At 44.5% G+C, this 20,525-nt stretch overlaps 1 protein-coding gene across 1 annotated transcript in view; it reads left to right on the top strand.

Annotated features, from left to right (window-relative positions):
• GALNT10 (polypeptide N-acetylgalactosaminyltransferase 10) overlaps positions 1–20,525 on the top strand; it is an 81,527-nt gene that overhangs the window by 54,573 nt on the left and 6,429 nt on the right. The window contains exons 5-11 of the mRNA XM_058815302.1: positions 4,184–4,369; positions 5,867–6,050; positions 6,936–7,053; positions 15,149–15,256; positions 17,034–17,255; positions 18,525–18,641; positions 20,355–20,504. Coding sequence (XP_058671285.1) covers positions 4,184–4,369; positions 5,867–6,050; positions 6,936–7,053; positions 15,149–15,256; positions 17,034–17,255; positions 18,525–18,641; positions 20,355–20,504 — 1,085 coding nt within the window. The remainder of the gene's footprint in view (positions 1–4,183; positions 4,370–5,866; positions 6,051–6,935; positions 7,054–15,148; positions 15,257–17,033; positions 17,256–18,524; positions 18,642–20,354; positions 20,505–20,525) is intronic.

A 20,525-nucleotide genomic window follows, 5' to 3' on the forward strand; every position in this document is an offset into this window, starting at 1 on the left:
TCTTACTCTCATTTATATTTTAGGGCTGTGTTACTTTGCCCAGCATAGGCACAGCCATTGGAATCTGTCTAGTTCACCTAACAACTTTCATTAAAGAAAATTGCCCTTGTAATAAAAATTACTCAGTGTGACAAGATTCCATTATATTTTTTTTTTAGAGCTTCATTAAATTTTGTAGCAGTTAACAGCACTTGTTTGGTTTTTTTTTAATTTTCTTTTAAAAGCAAATTTTGCTTAATTGGGACAATATTTGAAATAGAATGAAATCACTATTTTCTGTCTGGGTGCATAGAACTTGGGCCATGTGGCAGAAATGGCACAAGGGTAAGGAAATAAAAAAATCCCTTTGAAAACCACATTTTACTGAGTTTTGTGTATTGTGAGGTTGCTCAGATGTCTGTGACTCTTCAGTCAGGCAAAGCAGATGCAATAAACTCTGCCTGCTTGCAGTGCATGATAGAGAAGTCTTAATCTTACAAAACGCAGTGACCAAAGATGGATTTTTCTGCAGCAGCTGGGAGGAGCAGCTTACCTGAGCATCACCCTGCAGGACAGCCCTGAGCAGGTGTCCCTGCAGCAGGGTGAGCTCACAGGTGCTGCTGGAGCACCTGCAGCTTTTCCTTGTTCTCCCAACCATCAGGGACGTGATTCCTGATGTGTGAGGCGCTTCAGCAGTGCAGCAAACAGCAGGCTCCTCTCTGCAAGCATGGAATGCTTTGGTATTTTCTTGCTGTGGAAATGCAGTGAAGTGCTGAAGAAGCAAACCCAGCTTTTGGGAATGCAGTGAGAAGTCAGTGGATTAGACTTTCTGCTGTGTCTTTGCAGAGTGCTTGCTTGAGAAAACTCCATAGTTCCTATGCCTTCCTTTCCCAGTTACACTATAAAAATGGGGAAATCTCCATTTTGAGCTGCTTGTTCATCAATAGATACCTGTCTAAAATCACCCTGCCCTCAGTCAGTGTAGCAGAGCAGCCATCATCATCCTCACAGCTGATGTGGCCAGGTCCAGTGACTGTGTGTTCACCTTCTGGCTGTGTCAGACCAGATCCCAGGACATTCTCATGTTTGGTAGCAGGCTGAGCATGCTGTGCCTGTGTCCCTGGAGGAGTCACTGCAGCTGCCCCCGGTGTCACCTCAGATGAGATTGCACCACAAACCAGAACAGTTCAGAAAGGCAGGTGATGCTGAAATGGAAGTGATGAACACACATGTGGTAGACAAACCTCTGGGATCTCTCATAGTCTCATTTTTCTCGTTTTAATCAAAATAAAGAGCTGAAGAAAGGCTCTTTATATTTTCCATTGGTTTGGAGCTGTGGATTTTTTGAGACTTTCCAGTGCTTCGTAGATTTGGCTTGAATAATGTAAGTATTGTGCAGTCTGATCTTCCAAGTGTCTTCTGCTATTATCAATCTCTGGCTGTTGTTAGGGAAATCAGCCTGAGAGTGTCTGTGTGACAGTTCCCTCCTTTATTATAACGAGCACCAGCAGCCACTCTGGTGTTTATCTTGTCTTGGGTACATTAAGTAAAGTCTGCATCCTGGTTTGGGCTTAGCTGATTTATGCTTGAAGTGAGGATTGTTTGTTCTCTGTGATGAAACAATCTTTTGTGACAAACTAACAATGGCAAGGGATGAGCTCTGATGTTAAACACTGGTAACTTTTCTTTCTTTTTTATTTTTTTCTCTTCTCGTTTTAAGTCTACCCACTGCCTCAGGAGGAAGGCAGCTGCACTAATAATATGTCTAGTCTCTGTGGAAGGCCCTTATTTGAAAAATCTGTAATTGAGTGGACAAAATTTCTGGTTGCTTGAGAGGATCTATTCAGAAGAGACCTGAAAAGGATGAGGGAAAAGCACACTCGACATCAAGAAGTCCTAAGGGCTCTATTGAGAGGGAAACCTATGTAGATATTGTGAGACAATTACACTTGTCAGGCAAAACACTAAAGTGGATCTGTGAAATAAAATCCTGGGGAACGTTAAACAAAGCTTTGAACAGGACAGAGAGCTTGCTGGGAATACCTCAAAAGCAAGGGATGTATTTGGGTGGCGTTTGAAGGAAGGCACATGATGGCTGCTTCAAAGAGCAGGCACAGAGTGTGTGTTAGCACAGGGCTCCTGACCATTCTCACAGCTGCCAGGTCAGCACCAGGGGGAGAGCTCAGAACTAGGTTAAATTTGTGCTCCTTTGCTCTTTTCAGTGAGCTGTTGCAATGCCCAGCCTCCCTGGTGCCCTGATCAGGGACACTTTCCTGCTGCTGCCCTTTCCAGCCCCTGCCTTTGATGCCTCCTTTGGAAGCTGAGGAAGATGTGCTGTAGAGTGGAGAGGATGTGTTCCTACAGAGGGCAAATGCCCTCACAGGGTTATTTGTATTTCAGTGATTGCCTCTAGTCAGGTTTTGTTGTGTGAGATTTTAAGGGTTGCTTGCTTAGATGTAAGATAAGAAGTTTTGTCTAGTGAGGCTTCTTTCCTGCATCAGTTACTGACTGCAGTGGGTGGTGTGGGGCATTAATGAACAATCTCTGGCACCCTCTGAATGGGCTTTGCTGTCAAAACTTCAGATGCCTGAAAGATCAACCCATTAGTGATGAGGCCAGCGTCAGCTCAGCCTATTTTTAGGTTTTTCTTTGCTGCTTCACTCTTTGATGTAAAGACAGCTGTGTTCCCCTCGCTCGTTATGCAGACCAAACTTTTTATCTCCACTTTGGAACAAGCTGTCCATTGTTTTGATCACTCAGTGATCTCTCTCTGCAGCTCTCCTGTTTGAATTCTTGTTAATCGCGGTGACTGCCACTGTGTTAATTCAGATGTGGCTCCAGTCCGTGTTCAGTTGTGTGAATATTTCCATATTTTAATGCAAATTTCTGATAAGCATTTGAGGAATCCATCCCCATACACAATGTGGCTGTGCCTGCCTTGCACGAGGAGTGTCTGACTAGGCTTTCTCTGTTTTTTATTTATGCATGAGTAGATTGTTATGTTGTGCGTTTTGAAGAAACCACACAGAACTTAAATGCTCTGAGTGTGGTTTACTTCTGAAAACCAATTCCCCTGTGTCTTTTCTAAATTACAGTGGTTTTCCACAAGTGTCCAAGAATCCTGGCTCAGCTGTCTTTTTATTCCTCTTTCTCTTCCTCTGCCTCTTTCTTTCTCATCCTATACTTTTTGTTCCTTTTTTTTGCCTCCCTCTGTTTAATTGCTTCTATAATTTTGGAACATCTTCAAAAGATGCTTAGGCACAAGTCTTGCTTAGGCAGTTATTTTTTGACCTTTAAAAGCAGTAGGTTTTATTTCCTTTTTCCTGTTACTGCATTTGTTACCTCTCGCAGACATATTTTATGAAAAATCCTTTTGCTAGGATTTTTCTCCTAAGAGAAAAATTTCTCTCTTCTGAGAGGCCTCAGAAACGAAATGTAAAATATTATTATCTGCTGCTGTGGAATGCAACTGCTGCATCTTTGATTGGTCTCATGTGGTTGTTTCTAATTAATGGCCAATCACAGTCAGCTAGCTCGGACTCTATGGTCAGTCACAAGATTTTGTTGTCATTCCTTTCTATTCCTTGCTAGCCTTCTGATGAAATCCTTGCTTCTATTCTTTTAGTATAGTTTTGTGACAGTGTTCACAGGGGTCTGAGGATGAGGAAAGAGACAGGGATCTGACCCCATGTTTCAGAAGGATTGATTTATTATTTTATGATATATATTATATTAAAACTACACTAAAAGAATAGAAGAAAGGATTTCATCAGAAGGCTAGCTAAGAATAGCAAAAGAAAGAATGAATAACAACGGCTTGTGATTGGCCATTAATTAGCAACAACCACATGAGGCCAATCACAAATGCACCTGTTGCATTCCACAGCAGCAGATAACCATTGTTTACATTTTGTTCCTGAGGCCTCTCAGCTTCTCAGGAGGAAAAATCCTAAGGAAAGGATTTTTCAGAAAACATCATGGCTACATAGTTTTAATATAATATGTATCATAAAATAATAAATCAGCTTTTTGAAAACATGGAGTCAACATTCTCATCTCTTCCCTCATCCTGAGACCCCCTGCGAACACCACCACAGTTACCTGTTGAGTCCACACTTCCAAAAGCCATCTCCCTGTGGTGAAGCCAGAGCAGGATTTTAAGGAATTGTTGTTTGCAGCGTGCCAATGTCTGCTTTGCCCCCAGAGCACCTGAAGAAGCGGCTGGAGGATTACATGGCGCAGTTCCCGCGCGTGCGCATCCTGCGCACCAAGAGGAGAGAGGGGCTGATCCGCACCCGCATGCTGGGCGCCTCGGTGGCCATCGGGGACGTCATCACCTTCCTGGACTCCCACTGCGAGGCCAATGTCAACTGGCTGCCCCCTCTGCTAGGTGAGTCAGGGGTGCTGAAATTATTCCCACCTGCTGCTTTCCCCTCCCGCTGTAAATGGGTAAAAGAGAGAGCAAACCGACCACAGGGCTCAAGTGAATTGTTGGCAATTTGTAGTGTTTAGTATGAGGCTTTTTTCTGTTCTGGAGTCCTGCACTGTGCAGTAACCTTGTCATATGGTTTTGTTAATTAAAGAGCAGAAATCATATTCTTCTCATTAAATGAAATAATTTGCATCTTGCTAGAAGAGTAAACTATCGCATCAGCTTGCAGAGAGGAATGGCTTTGTGATACAGAAAAGATACATACATTTTTTTTTAACATACAGTTTTTGAGTAGCTTTTAAGGGTTTTATCTCCTGTATAACTATATTTAACTTCATAGTCTGCAAGGCTGTGAAAAATACTTCTTGTGAATGAGAGCTGCTGGTGTGTATTTGTGGAACATGGGCACCCCTTTCCAAGGCAGCCCTCCATCTTTGAGGAGGTGTCAGTTCCTTTCAAGGATGACTAATTGAAGGGACAGTGCCTTCTGTTTCTGGTACCTGCCTGCCTCCAGCCAGTACCAAACTCCTTCACAGCCCTGCTGCCAGTGACCTGTCAGAGCTCTCTGAGGTGTGACTTTCTCAAATAGGCTGTGGCAACAATAGTCAAGCAGAGGTCTAAGAAAGAGTCGGATTTTCCTGCAGGATTGATGGATGGTTGTCCTGTTGCTTTCACTACAGTTTATATTTGGCAATAGTTTGAAACATTTGCAGCTTTATGAACCCCGGGGAGGGAGGACAGAATTAGCTCCAGTGCCATTTAAATGAGAACACAGAGAGGATGCTTTGGTTTTTAAAGCACAGAAAGGATTTCTGTGAGATGTGTTTTGGAAGCTGAAACATCATTTTACCCCCTCTGCTCTAAGAGCTAACTTCCAACAAGAGACCATCTCAGTAACAAAGTATTTAAGGAATTCCAGATGTTTATGCAGGAATTTATCCTGTGTTGTATTATTTGGTTGGAAGAAAAGGCTGGAGGGGAGGAGGTAACACTTGCATTTCTTGAGCCTGCTGAGAGTACTTGTGCCATTAGTCTGAAATGCTTCCTGCCAGATTCTGGTGTGGCAATTAGGGCTGGGTGGTGCAGTGGGTTATTCCCTGGATCTGGATCTGCACAGAAGGGGTTCACATCCTGGTCACCTGTGGAAATGAGGATTGCACACTGAGTACATGAAGTCTGGTTTTAGCCTGGCAGTCAGTTCTCTGTGCTAGTGTGGCTGTGTCTTCCCAGTCTGCTTCTGGCTGATGGGTGCCTGGTGTTTTTCTCTCAGTGATTGCAGAAGTAGCAGATAAATTGATATAAATTGGAGCATCTGCTCACGAGAGAAGGAACAGGAAGAAAGCTCTGTCATTCTTGGACAACTTCATATTTTGATGCTCTTTTTTTTTTTTGTAATTTCATGGAGAAAGGAACCAGCTGGTGCAGGTTTTTCTGACATGTTTCTCCCATCTTCAGATCGCATTGCCCGAAACCGCAAGACCATCGTCTGCCCAATGATTGATGTCATCGATCACGACCACTTTGGATACGAGACCCAGGCTGGAGATGCAATGCGAGGGGCGTTTGACTGGGAGATGTATTACAAGAGGATCCCCATTCCTCCTGAGTTACAGAAACCTGATCCCAGTGATCCCTTTGAGTAAGTCACTGAAGCTGCTGGGAGCCAGCTAATGAAATAACACCCTGCTGCAGGCTTGGTTTACACCTCAGCACAGCAAAAGCCAGGAGCTGGTGTTAAGCTACTTGCTTTTTTGGCAGCTGTTTGCTTTTCTGGTTTAAAAGAAATGCATTGTGTAGTAACTGTGAACACTCTCCTTTTCATTGCTGTTTTTTGCCACGTTAATTCCTGCAGAAGTTAACATTTCATTGAAAACTCTAATGTGTAACAATTAATGCGGTCATTTATTACTGAGATCTTTCAAACATAACTTAGTATCCCTACTGCTCTGCCAAAAACAACAAATCAATGGTGGGTTATGTGTCATTCCCAGATGGGGGAAGAAGAAAACTTAGCAGAATAATTACAGCAATTTTGATTATTACAGTGCACTGCAGAAAAAAATCTGTGATCAAGTTGTGCTCTGCTGTTGCTCTGCTTGCCAACATTGAGACAGTTCTGCTGTCCTTTATACTCTGCAGTGTTTAAAAAAAACCCAACCAACAAAACACTTTTTGAGGTCAAACTCAAAGACTCGATCCTACAATAGAAGCAGAGCTGTGTGGAGCATTCAGGTCCCTTGGGCTGAGGTGGTGTCCTGTCACTTTATGGTCAACTCCCTGCTTGGAGGAGAGGCATTGGCAGGTTCTGAAGGGAGCCTGCTCTGTTTCTCCTCATTTGCAAGTGGGAAATCAGTAGATAACACCAAAACAACTGTTTGATGCACTGACAGGGCTGTAAAGGCACTGGGAACACTGGGTGGTGGAAAGAATATTTGTCAAATCTTGCTTTGTTCTTTTAAATGTTTAGCTAGAGATCTGTGTCTTTGTAATGTGTTTGTAATATGGAGTCTGGTTTTTCCTTAAGGTCTCCTGTAATGGCTGGAGGACTGTTTGCAGTCGATAGAAAGTGGTTCTGGGAGCTGGGAGGGTATGATGCAGGTCTGGAGATATGGGGAGGAGAGCAGTATGAAATATCCTTTAAGGTGAGCCATGTTCTCTGGAAATTACTTTTGTTTTGAAAAGTAAGAATTTGTTCTGAGGCGCAGAATGTGAATGATCTGTCTTGTCCTTACTTTTGTGTGTGACTAAAGGTGAAAGAGCTGGGAATAGTGAGATAGTGCCCAGAAGAATGAGCACTGATGTGAGCAGTGACTGTGAGGGTGAGTTTTGGAGCAGGATTAGCTGGGCTGTGCCTGTTCTGTGGTCACAGCTCCAGTGCAAGCACTCTTCACAGCAAGGGTAAGTCAGCTGTGTGGAGCTCTCTGCCTCTGGGGCTGCTTATTGCTCACCTGGCAAGATGTGAAATTCTCTTCTCCTTGAGGGAAGGAGGATTCCAGTTCCAGGAGGACTTCAGTGCTCAGCTTGAGTTCTCAGAGAGGAGAACAGCTTTGTCTGAAGTCAATCCAGCTGACCCTGGCTGTGAGGAACTCAAGCTGTTACTTACCCAGGAAGAAATCTTCAACAACTGCAGTCATTGCTGTGTCTGGCAATGACTTTGGGTCATTATCTGCCTGGCCTGGGGACAGTTGTGCCACTGACTGATTGAGCTGGTCAGTGGAGGGCTTTAAGAGTTAGCCAGCTGACCAGAAATCCATACAAAGAGTAACAAGTCACTGTAACCTACCAAGACTGTTGGTACCTGTGCTAGGTTGAACTGTGGAACTCTGAAATACAATTTGGGCAACCCACCAGAATGTCCCAAACCCCTGAAGGCAGGTGCCCAGTCTTCTCTTCAGTGGGGGGAATCCTTCCCATAGCCTGGACCACACTGAGTAGAGATGTCCACATTAAACTCTGTTTGAGGTTTCTTTCAGAAGTTGAATATTTGATTTTACAGGTGTCTGCATGCCACTGATCTAAGCTAGCTGACCTTAGCAGGAGGCTGGAGGATAGCAGGGATGTGGTGCACAGTTTGGCTTCAGCAGCTGAAATTCTGTCTCCCCTGACAAGTCATGGCTGATATGACAGCCCTACAAAATCTTACAGAACAGATGCCAGAATCTCCATGCCTCTGTGCAGTTCAGAGAATATCAATCCTCAGCAAGCCACGTTGCCATACACACACCCCATGTGCTGCTGGGCAGAACACAGTGGGAGAAAAGACCCTGATTTTGAGACAGCCTTTTCTTCCATCATTTCCCCACCATAACCCACAAGTCACCTTGGTTGTCCCTTGTCCTCTGTAACAGTGGCAGGAAGGGAGGGCTTGGGCACCCTCTCTGGGGGTGTCACTGTGGTTGGAGCCATTCCACCTTTGTGTGTGGTGTGTAATGAAATTGTGTAAGGCACTCATTCTCTGCAGGAGGGGCAGCATTCAGGCTCTTCCTCTCTGAAAATTCTGGTTTGCAAGAGTGATGACAGTGGCTGGGCAAGCCCTTTGTCTCCAGTGCCACAGCAGACAGTCACACTGCTTGATCTGCAGGAAATAAGACTGCTTCATTCATCTGTTTGCTTATCCCCTCTGAAACATGCTGTGTTTTATTTCAGTCCAGAGATGGTGATTTATGGAGGGATAAATTTGCTTTAATTAATCTTTGCAAAGACCCCCTTTTTTCTTTCATTGTGCAACAGAAAAATGAAGTTTTCACTGAAAGAGGCTCAGTGTATTTTCAGAAATTAAGATAAATTGATACATTCATCTGTGGCTGATAGATTTAATAATTCTGCTGGAATTGCAAAAATAGAAGGTTTGTTCATAGAATTTATGAAGCTATGACATTTCCTGGTGAGCTTAGAGCGACGTTTTTACCTTTAGAAACAGACTGAGATTTTGTAGTTAAAGGTGCACTGTCAAATAATTTAAAGCTCTGGCTTCAGGTGTGGGGTACCTGCTTTCACATAATTTATTATCTCATGGGAATTCAGATTATAAGCACACCAGATTTACAGGCCACCTTTAATAAAGAATCTGTTCCTGTCCCTGGGTGTTGTGGGTGCAGGTACTCTTCTGTACTGCTGGCCTGCGACCCATGGCATTGGATCTGGTCTTTTTGAGCCTCACCAGGAGTAGAGGACTTCTGGGGGAGGTTTTTTTTGATTTGGATTTATTTTTGCCTTAAGCATATTCTTTTTTTTGGCCATTCATGGACTGTGCTTTGCTGGTTTTGCCTTTATTTTAAAATACATGGCTCTGTTGCTGAGAGACTGGAAATAAACAAGTTTATTTAGGAACCTCTTGCCTTTCTTTATAGAAATCGTACATATTTCTGTTATTGGCTGGCTCTGCTTCCTTCTGAGCAGAAATTTTCAAGCAAGCCAACAGAGAAAGCATCAGTGTTTAACACCTCAGAAAATATTTAGCTAGAGGGTAGATCAAACTCTAGAAGCCTTGCACTTTGTATGAAACATGTGCATCAAACATCATTAGAAGACATTGCATGTAGGAGGGACAAAAACTTGATGTGAACTTTCTAACCTTCACTGCTAGTTTGTTGTTTTCTGGGTGTTAGCAATCCCTTAAAACAGAAGTTTCTGGTTCAGAAAGGAAGGAGTTGACCTATCCATTTCACATTGAAGCAGAAAACGGGCACTGCTTCCTTCTCTTGCCCTGAGTGCATCCGGAGCAGCCCAGGGTCTGTCTGTCAGGGGGTTCCTGCTCAGACACAGCAGGCACATCAGTCTGCACTGTGGTTACAGGTGAATTCCCAGGTGCTGACCTTAAAATGTGTTCTTTTATTTTGGAAAGAGGGTAAACCAGCATTCCCAGCTGTCTCTATGGGGAGTTTGTCACCTTTCCTTTCTGCTGCCCCCTGCTTCCTTTTTCATCACGCTTCATTCAGGTGGGGTTCTCTGCTTTTTTGGAGTCACTTCTCCTCTCTTGCAGTCTTTCCTGATCTTTTTTTTTAATCTTCCTGATTGTGAAAACAAAACTCAATTCTTTACCCAAAGTTATAATGGAGCTTTCCTCTTCTAAACACAGTTTAACAGCTGCCTATGTAAGCACTTCATTTTTTTTTGACATAAGCGCATTTAATTTGGAGCAGTATGTGTGAAGCATTTAAACTGTTCTCTTCTGCAAGTGCTACTTTGTACAGCACTTATCTACGCTCAGTTTTATTTGAGATGGTGTTGCCTATTTTCCAGTATTTTTGTGGCTTCTATTCTGTTTGGCTTACATAAATCTTCACTAAACTGCTTCACGCCTCTCTTCCATAAATACATCGTCTCTGATTTTTTTTGGTTATGGGGAAACAGAAGAGTAAAAAGGGATATGTCTGACTTGTGTAGGCATAAATAAAATATAGATGTACTTTGTATCTCAGATCCAAGTGATGTGGTTCTCAGTCCTTTATTTGCACACTGTACTTGAAGAGTAAAGAATGAGAATCCAGAATGTCCCTCTCCAGGTGATAAATCATTCCAGTTTTAGAGACGTTTGCTTTGTAATTTGGAGATTGTAAAGCCTTCATAAAATGCAAAGGGCTCAGTGCAAACAAGCCAAATTGACAGTTTCCCTGAAAAGAACAATTAGAAGGGAGACAAAAGAGCTGGTTAGTACTTGGGGTCTTCAGTTCTTGCTGCAGCAATAGGAAAAGAGCCATTGCACTTATTCTGGTCATTGAAGGTCATTGCAGATCATTGCATTTTTCCAGATCCTTTTCCCAAGCCATCAACGTGGATTGCTTCTGATTTCCACAGCTTAAAACATGTTCCATGTTTTCCAACAAATCCAAGTGCTGCACAGCTTCTGTTCACATGTCTAATGCCTGCCTCTCCTCTGCCCCATGCCAGCAGCACATTTCTGATTCCCATTTTTCCCCTGGGCTCTGGCAGGTGTGTAGTTTGGGTGCAGCTGCCAAGGGATCCCTTCTGACAGCATTTCTGCTTGTGTTGCTGAAGTTAGTGCTGATTGTGAGCCTGCACTGCTCATTCCAGGCACATCCTCACTCCACTTTGCAGCAGCTCACGTTTGCCCACCCTGGAACAGGCCAGGCATTCTGCTGCTTTTTTTGTGGTTTTTTTTTTTTTTTTTAGCCCGCACATGCTGCTTAATTCTAAGGCTCTCAGCTGCAGTACAGGGTGGCTTCTTTCTCCCTTCCTATCTGGTGATGCACAGTTCAGTTTCAGACCATTTCCTTTAATTTTTTGCCTCTGTGCACCCTCTCCTTGGTTCAGGTTCCTGAGCAGCCTCCCACCAAGCAGCAGCAGGGAAGTGCTCCCCTCCACTCCCTGAAATGTGATTATTAGAAAGTGCTGTCATTGCTCTCAAATGGTGCAGAGTGTGAGGAGGGGCTGTACTGGTGTGTGGTGTGTGAGAAGGTGCTGTGCAAACACACAGATCCCAGTGCCTCATGGGCTGCCTTAATCTCTCAGAGAGCACCAAGTCCCAGCAGCAGGAGCAGCTGATGCTTCCAGTACAGAGGATTACAATTTCCCTGAGTTATTGCCCTTGCTTTCATCCTCTCACCTGCTTTGTTATAAAGAGAACCCCCTTGACTTATCCTCTGTGCCCTTTTCTTCCCACCTTTCAGTGTGTGCTCACACAACCAGCCAGCTGCTCTCTGTTGGTCCATCCCATGGTCTTCATTTCTGTTGTCTCTTGCAGAAGCAGCTTTATTTTCAAGACTTAACTATCCTTTGTGTTTTTCCCCTCTCTTGGGAAGCATTGGCTCATCATGGTGCAGTCTTTGGAAACCATAAACCTTGTATACCCAGATAATTTGTGTTCGCACACCAACTGCAGCATTGTATTGTGTGTTTGAGAGGAGAGGTTCAGCTGTCTTACCTGACATTGTTTTCTGAAATTGCAGAAAGGGAATTGGATCAGCATAACATTCCCATGTAGAGAATAGGTGGCATATTATCTGCTGCTTTCACAGCATACTGACTGAATCAAAGGCTCTGGAGTCAGTTTATGAATATGGAGTTACAGCTCTCCAGGCTGCTGGGAAGATGGAAGCAATATCACCAGTGCTACTTTATTTCCCTTGTGTAGTTTTTATTATTAGGGTGAGATTGTGGCCTTAGCTAAATCTGCTCAGTGTGCCCGTTGACCTCAGTGTAGCCAGGTTTTCCTTTAATTCTAGATCTGTCAGCTGCTGGACTCCAAGCCCAAAATGAAGATTGGCAAAATTGTGCCTGAGGAGGAAGAGAAATTTCCTGTCGTCTCTTGATGAGATCTGATTAGATTATTGTAAGAAGCCCTGTCTGCCTGACCAGCTTTAATTCTTGTTCTTACGGCGTAAATGGCTGTTTGAAATCAGGTGCAGGTTCAGGCTCTGAGGTTTTCTGTCATGTCAGCTGAGGAGTGAGGCAAGGTGTGTAAAACACCTAGAAGAAACAGGCCTAGAGAAGGCAGCAAGTGACAGTCAGTGTTGTGGGGAAGGCATGAGGTGCTGCCCCACAGCCCAGCACCATTTCAGCTCTCTGACAGCACAGTATTTTTAGCAGTGTATGTTCTGGTGTGTCATGCCTGGGAGCTGTACTCTTGTTTAAAAACAACCAAACAGCAGTAAGTGAGTGGAAGCATTCCCTCAGCTAGCACACAGCTATTTTGGGTTTGCTTCTCTTGCATTTACTCTTTGACAGACCCCTGGATGCGATTCTCTGACCTTTAGCTCTGGCTTTCTAATGTTTTTGTTAGCTGTGTTTTACCAATGCATATCACGCTCTTTCCCTCTCCCTTTTCTTCCAGTTGTATAGATAAGGACTGGTAATTGTCTTTATGGAGGTTGTAATGAGTTCTGTCACCACACAAAGCAGCTCACTAATAAAATAAATCAAAGCAGCAACGAATGAATGGAAAGCATGCCTTTAAAATTAGATTTGTACTGCGGGTGCCATTCTGTCACTTGCAGTGTGAGGCAACATTAAAAAGGCACAGAGGTGACAAAATACCTTGAAAGGGTCACTGAGCTCTGCTGGTAGGGATTAGGAAGCCTTCCATTGCCTCCATTGCAGCATTTTAAAAGCATGAGCAAGAAAAGAGTAAGTCAAACTGTTGTTAGGTTTTACTTATTAAGCAACTCAGTTAAGTAGCTTTTCTGATCCCATTGCATGTGTTCTTGTGATGTTGTCATTTATGCCTGGAGTCTTGTACCAGCTTGGAGCTGCTGGCCCATCAGTTCTGTCCAGCTTCCCACTCCTGCTGCCTCTCCAGCTGTGCAGCACAAGCACAGCTCTCTCCTCTCCAGCCGTACCGACTGCAGGGCTCTGCTGCTCAGCTTACACAGGGACATCATGTTCCAGAAATCGGGATTGGTGGTGGCCTGGCTGAAAGCCCTCCTTAGAGACAGGGCGGGTGAGGCATCCTGTGGGCAGGCAGCAAGGAGAACAGGCTGTGTTTGCAGCCAGGCTTGTGTTACACCAAAATGCAGCTGCTGTGAACCCCTCAGGCTGCTTGCTGCAGGGTGCAGTGCAGGTTATTGAGGAGTTTGTGTGTCTGTGCAACTGAGCTCTGGGCTTCTGCTGCTGCTCCTGAGGGTTTTTATGGTTCCCAGGTCTGCTGCAGCTCTTACAGCCTTGCACAAACCATTTCTGTCCTAGAAACACAAACCATGTCCAAATTCTTGTTTTCTCAGCCTGTTAATTTCCCAGCAGTGAAATCACACTGGCCCTTTGCAGCCAAAAGCACAGTCACTGCAGAATAAAAAGCATTTCTAATTCCATAAGAAACTTCACAGAAGCTGAGTGCTAGTTTCTTTTTCATCTCTTCTGCACCAGCCTCTCAGGACACAGCAGGGACAAAAGGAAGGAAATTCTGTAGGAGTGTTTGTCAACTTTCTTCTTGTCTCTCTCACCATAACGACATGTAATTAAGTACCTTGAACTTTAGAAGTTGCCCATGAAAAATATTTCTCTAGCTGAGAGCAACCAAGCTCCATTAGGTTATATGCAGTCAGCAAATGACTGTAATTATTAGGGCCAGCAGACAGAGCTGAAACTCCAGAGGACTTTAGTGTCAGAGCTAATAATTATGCAGCAGCCTTGGCCAAATATTTCTCTTCCGAGCTAAGTATTTAATATTGTCACTGTAGAATATTAATGGAATTGCCTGCTCTGTGTGAAGCTGTTGACTAAGCTCATTGTACAGTGAACTCTGGTGGCTCAAATTAGCCCCAGTGAACAGGGAAACCAGGAGCCCTGCACCAAAATCCACGGCCTTTGGGGCACTCCCATGGGATATGGGGACAAACAGAAGGGCAAAGGCAGTGCCTCCCTTCAGGAATTCAGAAAGTCATTTTTTTGGCAATCTAAAGGGTACTTTTTCTTTAAGTATTGATTGGATATTTCTGAGAAACACAGAAATATTTCTTAAACCTAATGAGGTAGATTGACTGATTTAGAAAGCATCTCCTTTTGTTTCACTTGGACAAAATTCCTACATCCACACTATACAGAATAAAAGAAAGTTGTTGCAGAGTGCTGGCACAAAGTGAAATCTTCCCAGATGGGGAAGGAAGCTTTTGGGTCCGCTCTAGACATTAACCAAGCATCAAGGTAGTCATCTCCAACTTAGCAGTGTGTTCTAGAGACTTCCTGAGGACTTTTTTAAAGCTATTTATGTGTTCACCAGGCAGAGATTTCCACTTAATTGTAAGGCTGCAAAAGCAATGAATGAATGTCAGCAATGAAACCATAAAAGAGAAGTGATAACCACAGGAAAAAGTAGCAGTTTCTTCTGATTTCTGGCACTTGAACAGGCTCATGAATTCCCTGGAGCCTTTTGCATAACACATGACCACCTGTACTGGGGAGATGGCCTCCCTTTTACAGCCTCGTTACACAACCCACACCCAGGGGTTTTTATGGCAGCCCAGTTTAACTGTTGTGGTTACTATTGCTGTAATAACATATATCAGTTTAAAGCAAGGTGTGTGCTGTTTTTTCATTGCTTGGATTTTTTCCCCTGCTCTTTTCTGTATAGAAGGCTTGAGAGCACTTTTGCTAAATCAAAGCTTGCTGAATGGCTCTAAGCAGGTTGTTATAGGATTTGGGACTAAGGCAGGGAGGGGAGGGGATTTGGGAAGAGTGTACTTTAATGTAAAAATCTGGGTTAAGTTTTTTTAGTACTTGCAAGTCTTTTCTTTTTCATTTTCCTCCATAAAGCCAAGACTGAATGTGTTTGCTGTTCCACAGGTATGGATGTGTGGAGGTCGCATGGAGGACATCCCTTGCTCTAGAGTTGGTCATATCTACAGGAAATATGTTCCATACAAGGTTCCCACAGGAGTCAGCCTGGCAAGAGTAAGTGGCAGTGGCATTGCCCACAGCAGGAGTCTGGCTGCAGTGTGACTGTGCTGCTATCTGCTCTCACCCCTCAATGGGAGGCAGATTTAGGGGTTTTGTCTGTAATTTGCACTTGTACAGTGTAAGCTGAGCAGTTTTGCAGTGGTGGATGTGTAGCACAAAGGGAAGAGAGCCCAGGGAGCTGCAGATGTGTGTGTGAGCAGCTGCCATGCTCCAGACATCAGCTACTGCTGGGCAGGGACTTCGTGATCAGGCACGGGCTATAAAAACAAGATATGGCTTTATTTGTATAATAACTTGAGTCATTTTATAGCTGTGCTCTCTAAGAGCAGCAGGCTTCAGCGTGGTGATTGGTTTTGGTGATTGAAAGACCTCTCAACTTCAAGCATCACAGACCACTGAATGGGCAAGCTGTAATTTTCCACAGTGGAATGTTCCATGCCATCTTATTTCCTAATCTGGTGTAGCCCAAAGAAGAAAGAGCTTTCTTCTATCCTGCACTGGGTTTCTCTAGCTAATTTTCAAATTGAGGAGGGATTGCATTGCCCTCTGGTGGGAGAAAAACATCCTAGGAGCAGGAAGGCTGCAAAACTAAAAACCTCAGAGAGGTGCCCTGCTGTTCTGAAATCCTAAGGCTTGCACAGTGTTACAATGCTTTAATGGCATCACCCCAGTTATAGATCTGTATTTATTCCTCAGCCCAACATTGACCTGTCAGAGCTACAGAGCACTCTCCTGTCTGTGCCATCTCTTCAGGAGGGAGCTGGGCTTCTTTTGATTCACAGTATTTTGATTTCAAGTATTTGGCTCTTGTGAACTCCCACAGTGCTGGAAGGAGACAGCAGAGAGGCAGGAAAGGCTGTTCCTTGGCATCTTAGTAGACACCTTGAGGTAAAACCTGCTCCTGTTGTGTGCAGGTTGCACTGGGGGCAGGATCAGCACGCTGCTCCCTCTGAGCTTCCCAACTTCTTTGGCAGTAAATGATCACTGCTGGACTGAGCAGCTTCAGGTGAGGAGTCACAGCTGCACTTGGCACATTACCAAGGGGCACCAAGAATGTGCCTGATGTTGCCAGAGAGCAGCCCAAGCTCCAGCACTCTCAAGGGCACTGTGACAAGCAGGTTGTCTTGAGTGGGTGGTGTTTGTTGCTGTCTTGGACGTGCACAGGGGATTAAGTAATACATGTAATACATGAAATGTGCTGCTGGCACAAGGTAAAACCCTTTGCTTCTATTCTTAAGGGTCATCACCTGAAAGCTCTGCATTCCTGAGGTATCTCAAGAGTTTTACCCAAGAAAATGGAAAAATAGTGCTAAGAAAGAGTATTGTGAACTAGAGCTTTTCAGAAGGGAGTACTTCAAATCACATTCCTAGATGGATATAAAAGATGCAATAAGAAGGATTTAAGAAAGCAGCTTTTTGTCAGAGACCTTTGAATGTCCTGTGGTATTTACCAGCATCATGCTCTGACTACTTTCCTTACAGAAAAAAGGAAAGAAAAACAACTTTTGATTAATGTTGTTTTTCTTAGCCACAAGGAACTAGATATAATGGCCAAGTGCCAGGATTCTGTTTTGACCTCAACTGAAAATATCTTTCTAAAAGTCCCTTGGAACTACAGAGTAATAAAAATAATCTTTTTCCTGAAGCTGGAGAGAAAGAGTGGATGTGAATGAAAATCCTTTCTGAGCAAAAACACGCCAGCTGCTCTGAATGCTAATGGTGGCTTGTGCAGCTCTCTCAGGTGGTTTCCCCTCTCACTCTCCCTCCCCAGAACCTGAAGAGGGTGGCTGAGGTGTGGATGGATGAGTATGCAGAGTACATTTACCAGCGCAGACCCGAGTACCGGCACCTCTCGGCGGGCGACGTCGCCGCGCAGAAGGAGCTTCGCAACAACCTCAACTGCAAAAGCTTCAAGTGGTTCATGAACGAGGTGGCCTGGGACTTGCCAAAGTTCTACCCACCAGTGGAGCCTCCAGCAGCTGCCTGGGGAGAGGCAAGTTTGTGCTCTGGCATCTGCAGTTTGGTTTTTTAAGGCTGCCCATGTGCCTCGGTTGCTGTGAGTAAGGTGCGAGCGAGTGTTTAAAGATCTGCGTGATGTTTCAGAACCCAAAACTCCTCTACCATTGCTCTGGCCTGATCAAAGCAGGCAGTTGGGCAGGCAGCTGCTTCTATTAGTGCACAGCTCCAACGAGAGTAGAGACTTGGCTTGTTCTGCATGTTGTGTATTTAGTAGAAAGCAGAATATGCCAGAGGGAGGATTAGGGAGTAGTGGCAGCTGAGCAATAGCGAAATCTTGTATTTCCAAAGGGCTTCACAACTGTGTTGAGCTACTCTTGTCCTTAGCTTTCCCATGTGAAAGGCAGGAAAACCAATTGTATTTTTGAAAGTCAGCTGTGATCTGGGAGTAGAACCACCCCAGCAGTGAGGCTGTGAATTGTTACACACAACTCTCATGGCTGAGTGTTTTGGGTCACTCAAAGAATCACTGACAAAGATGTTGGCAAAAGCAGGTGTAATATAAAAGTGAAAGCATGACAAAATTTATTGGTAAGGTTCACTCTACTACTTTCTAGGAGGTTAAAGCACACAGAGAAAAAGCAAACTAAAATCTAAAATCAATTAATCTAAAATTGAAATCAGCCTGTGTGAAGACTAGGGATGGAAAAGGGTAAGGATAAAAGAGTAAGGGAGATCCTCCTGTGGAGACACAAGGTTCAGAGTGGACTCTCTTACTAAACTTAGCTCTGAACTCAACCAACAGGTTTAACAGCACTTAAACTTAACAGCACTTAATCTATAGCTTAAGTTATATAATTCAACAAAAGCTTCATGTAGAATTTACTATAGCACAATAGTAACTCACAGATCTGAACTACTTAAGAATCTAGAAGAGAAGCGTTCATTGTACATTTGCTACAGAATATTCACACTGGTACAGACCTAAGAGAGGAGGTACAAGGTACAGACCTGTGGAAAATGGCACCACCAGACAACCCAGCCCACAGTGGGCTCTGCAGCCCTGTCACTGCTGGGTTTTGCTGTGTGCTGGGGGTACAGCTGGATCCCATTTTGGGTTCTGTGTTTTCTTCCAGCTGGTACTGTCCAGCTCAGACTGATAGTTAAGACAGGAATCTTAAAAACTACCTTCATACAAATACTGGTGAAATTTGAGATTATTTGAGCTTTCTTTCCTGGTTAGGAGTAGGAGATTGAGTGATTAATTCACTATTTCAGAGATTCAGTGATTAATTCACTATTTCAGATCCGCAATGTGGGAACTGGACTGTGTGTGGATACCAAGCATGGAGCCCTGGGATCCCCACTGAGGCTGGAAAACTGTGTGAAGGACAGAGGAGAGGCAGCGTGGAACAATGTGCAGGTAACAACCTGAGAAGTCATCAGCCCCTGAATCTGGGCAGGGGCAGGATCCAAGGAGCAGTGCTGAAGGAAGGAAGGACATCCAGAGCTGTCAGGTGCACCCCAAGGCTCACATGCTGCTTGTGCTTTGGGACAGGATGTGGCTTGTGCTTGTGGCACAGGGGGTCTGGAGCCTGGCAGGCTGTGCAGAGCTTTTACTTCTGCTTTGAAGTTTTCAGAGTGAACAAAAGAAATGACAAGAAAACAGTGTGCCAAAACAATAAACCAGTAACAAGGCAGCTGTAATATGTAACAAAGTGAATATTAACTTCAAAGGTTGTGCTGAAAGAAGTGATAGAGGAGCATCATGCATATTAATGAACCTGAGGAGCATTCAATAACTGTTCACTATCATCCTCCTGACAGGAGGCAAATGCATTATAAACACCCAACCATTGCTGGGGAGATGAAACCAGCCAGGTTATAGATTCACCCTCTCAACATATGAGGTGCCAGAAACGACAGCTTTATTGTAACAGAAGGGAGGAAAATATTACTTTGCCTAAACTGTAGCAGCTGAGCTGAGAAAGAATCAAGAAAACAATGCCTCTATTACAGAGCCATGCATAACTCTTCAGGGAATGGCTTCAGTAGTAGGAGACAGAGGGTTGTTGCATATCAATTTGATGCGTGAAAAATAGAAACAAAACCAATTTACTCAGGCACAGTCCAAAACTAAGCCTCTGTTGTGTCAGGAGGATCTTGAAAATTAGTTTTGGCTTATGTTTAGGAAGAGAATGTGGCTTGAACTTCTGAGTAGCATTGAGCCTAAATGATTGTGGTAATTTCTGTCTCAAGAGGGATTTAAAAGACAGCCAAGAACAAAGTAGTTTCTTTGTTCAAAAGTTTTTGGCCACACTGCTTCAAATAGCAGCACCCTGATCATTACTTGCCTTTCTGAGTGTCCCGTGAGAGATCTCTGAGGAGAGTGCACCTCCAGCTGCCTCCAAAGGAGCCTCCAGAACAGCCTTTTCCTTAGGGACTGAAGGGAGGCATGCTGGCCTGCAGAAGCACATGGGCCAGGGCTGCCCTTTCAGCAGGGACTGCATTGCCAGGCATAGATGTGCTCAGTTACTGGAGTTAAAACTCCTCCTCTGCTCTCCAGAGTCCCTCCTTCATTTCACCTGGGAGTGCTGAGAGTTCACTGCAGGGTCAGTAGAAGGGAGCATCAGGAAACCACGCCCCAGTGTTTGCCCTTCCTGCACTCCTGTGGGTGGGGTGGGAAGCTGTGGCTCCTGCTCTCCTGTCCCAGGGGTGTGGGACAATTTCTCAAGGTGACTGCAGGCTGCCTGTGCAGCCTCTGGTGTTCACTGCCTGCGTTAACTCTGAGCTGCTGGAGCTCTCTGACTTTTTTTGCTGGCTGGGAAGGGCTGTAATTGTCAGCTGCTCACTTAATCCTTGATGTATGTCTGCATTGCAGAGACATCCAGGGCTGCTCTGGTACCCAGGCTGACCAGCATGGCTGGCTGCAGCAGCACAGTCTCGTTTCACATGCTGGTACAGAGTCCCCTGCTCAGCAGTCCCTGTCCCCAGAGGCAGCAGGAGTTTTTCCTCTAGGAGATACTGTCTTTCCCTTGAAGCCATCCCCACCCTGTGGGCACAGGGAGCAGCATTCTGCCAGTGAAAGTATTATACCCAGTACCAGCCATTGTGAGGGTCCTGTTTGTCCTGACAGGTTTTCACCTTCAGCTGGAGAGAGGACATCCGTCCAGGGGATCCTCAGCACACCAAGAAGTTTTGTTTTGATGCCATTTCCCACAGCAGCCCTGTGACCCTCTATGACTGTCATGGAATGAAGGGGAACCAGCTCTGGAGATACAGAAAAGTGAGTCTGTGTGTGTGGGTG

The sequence above is a fragment of the Ammospiza caudacuta genome, chromosome 16 (assembly GCF_027887145.1).
Source record: "Ammospiza caudacuta isolate bAmmCau1 chromosome 16, bAmmCau1.pri, whole genome shotgun sequence".
NCBI classification, from domain to species: domain Eukaryota; kingdom Metazoa; phylum Chordata; class Aves; order Passeriformes; family Passerellidae; genus Ammospiza; species Ammospiza caudacuta.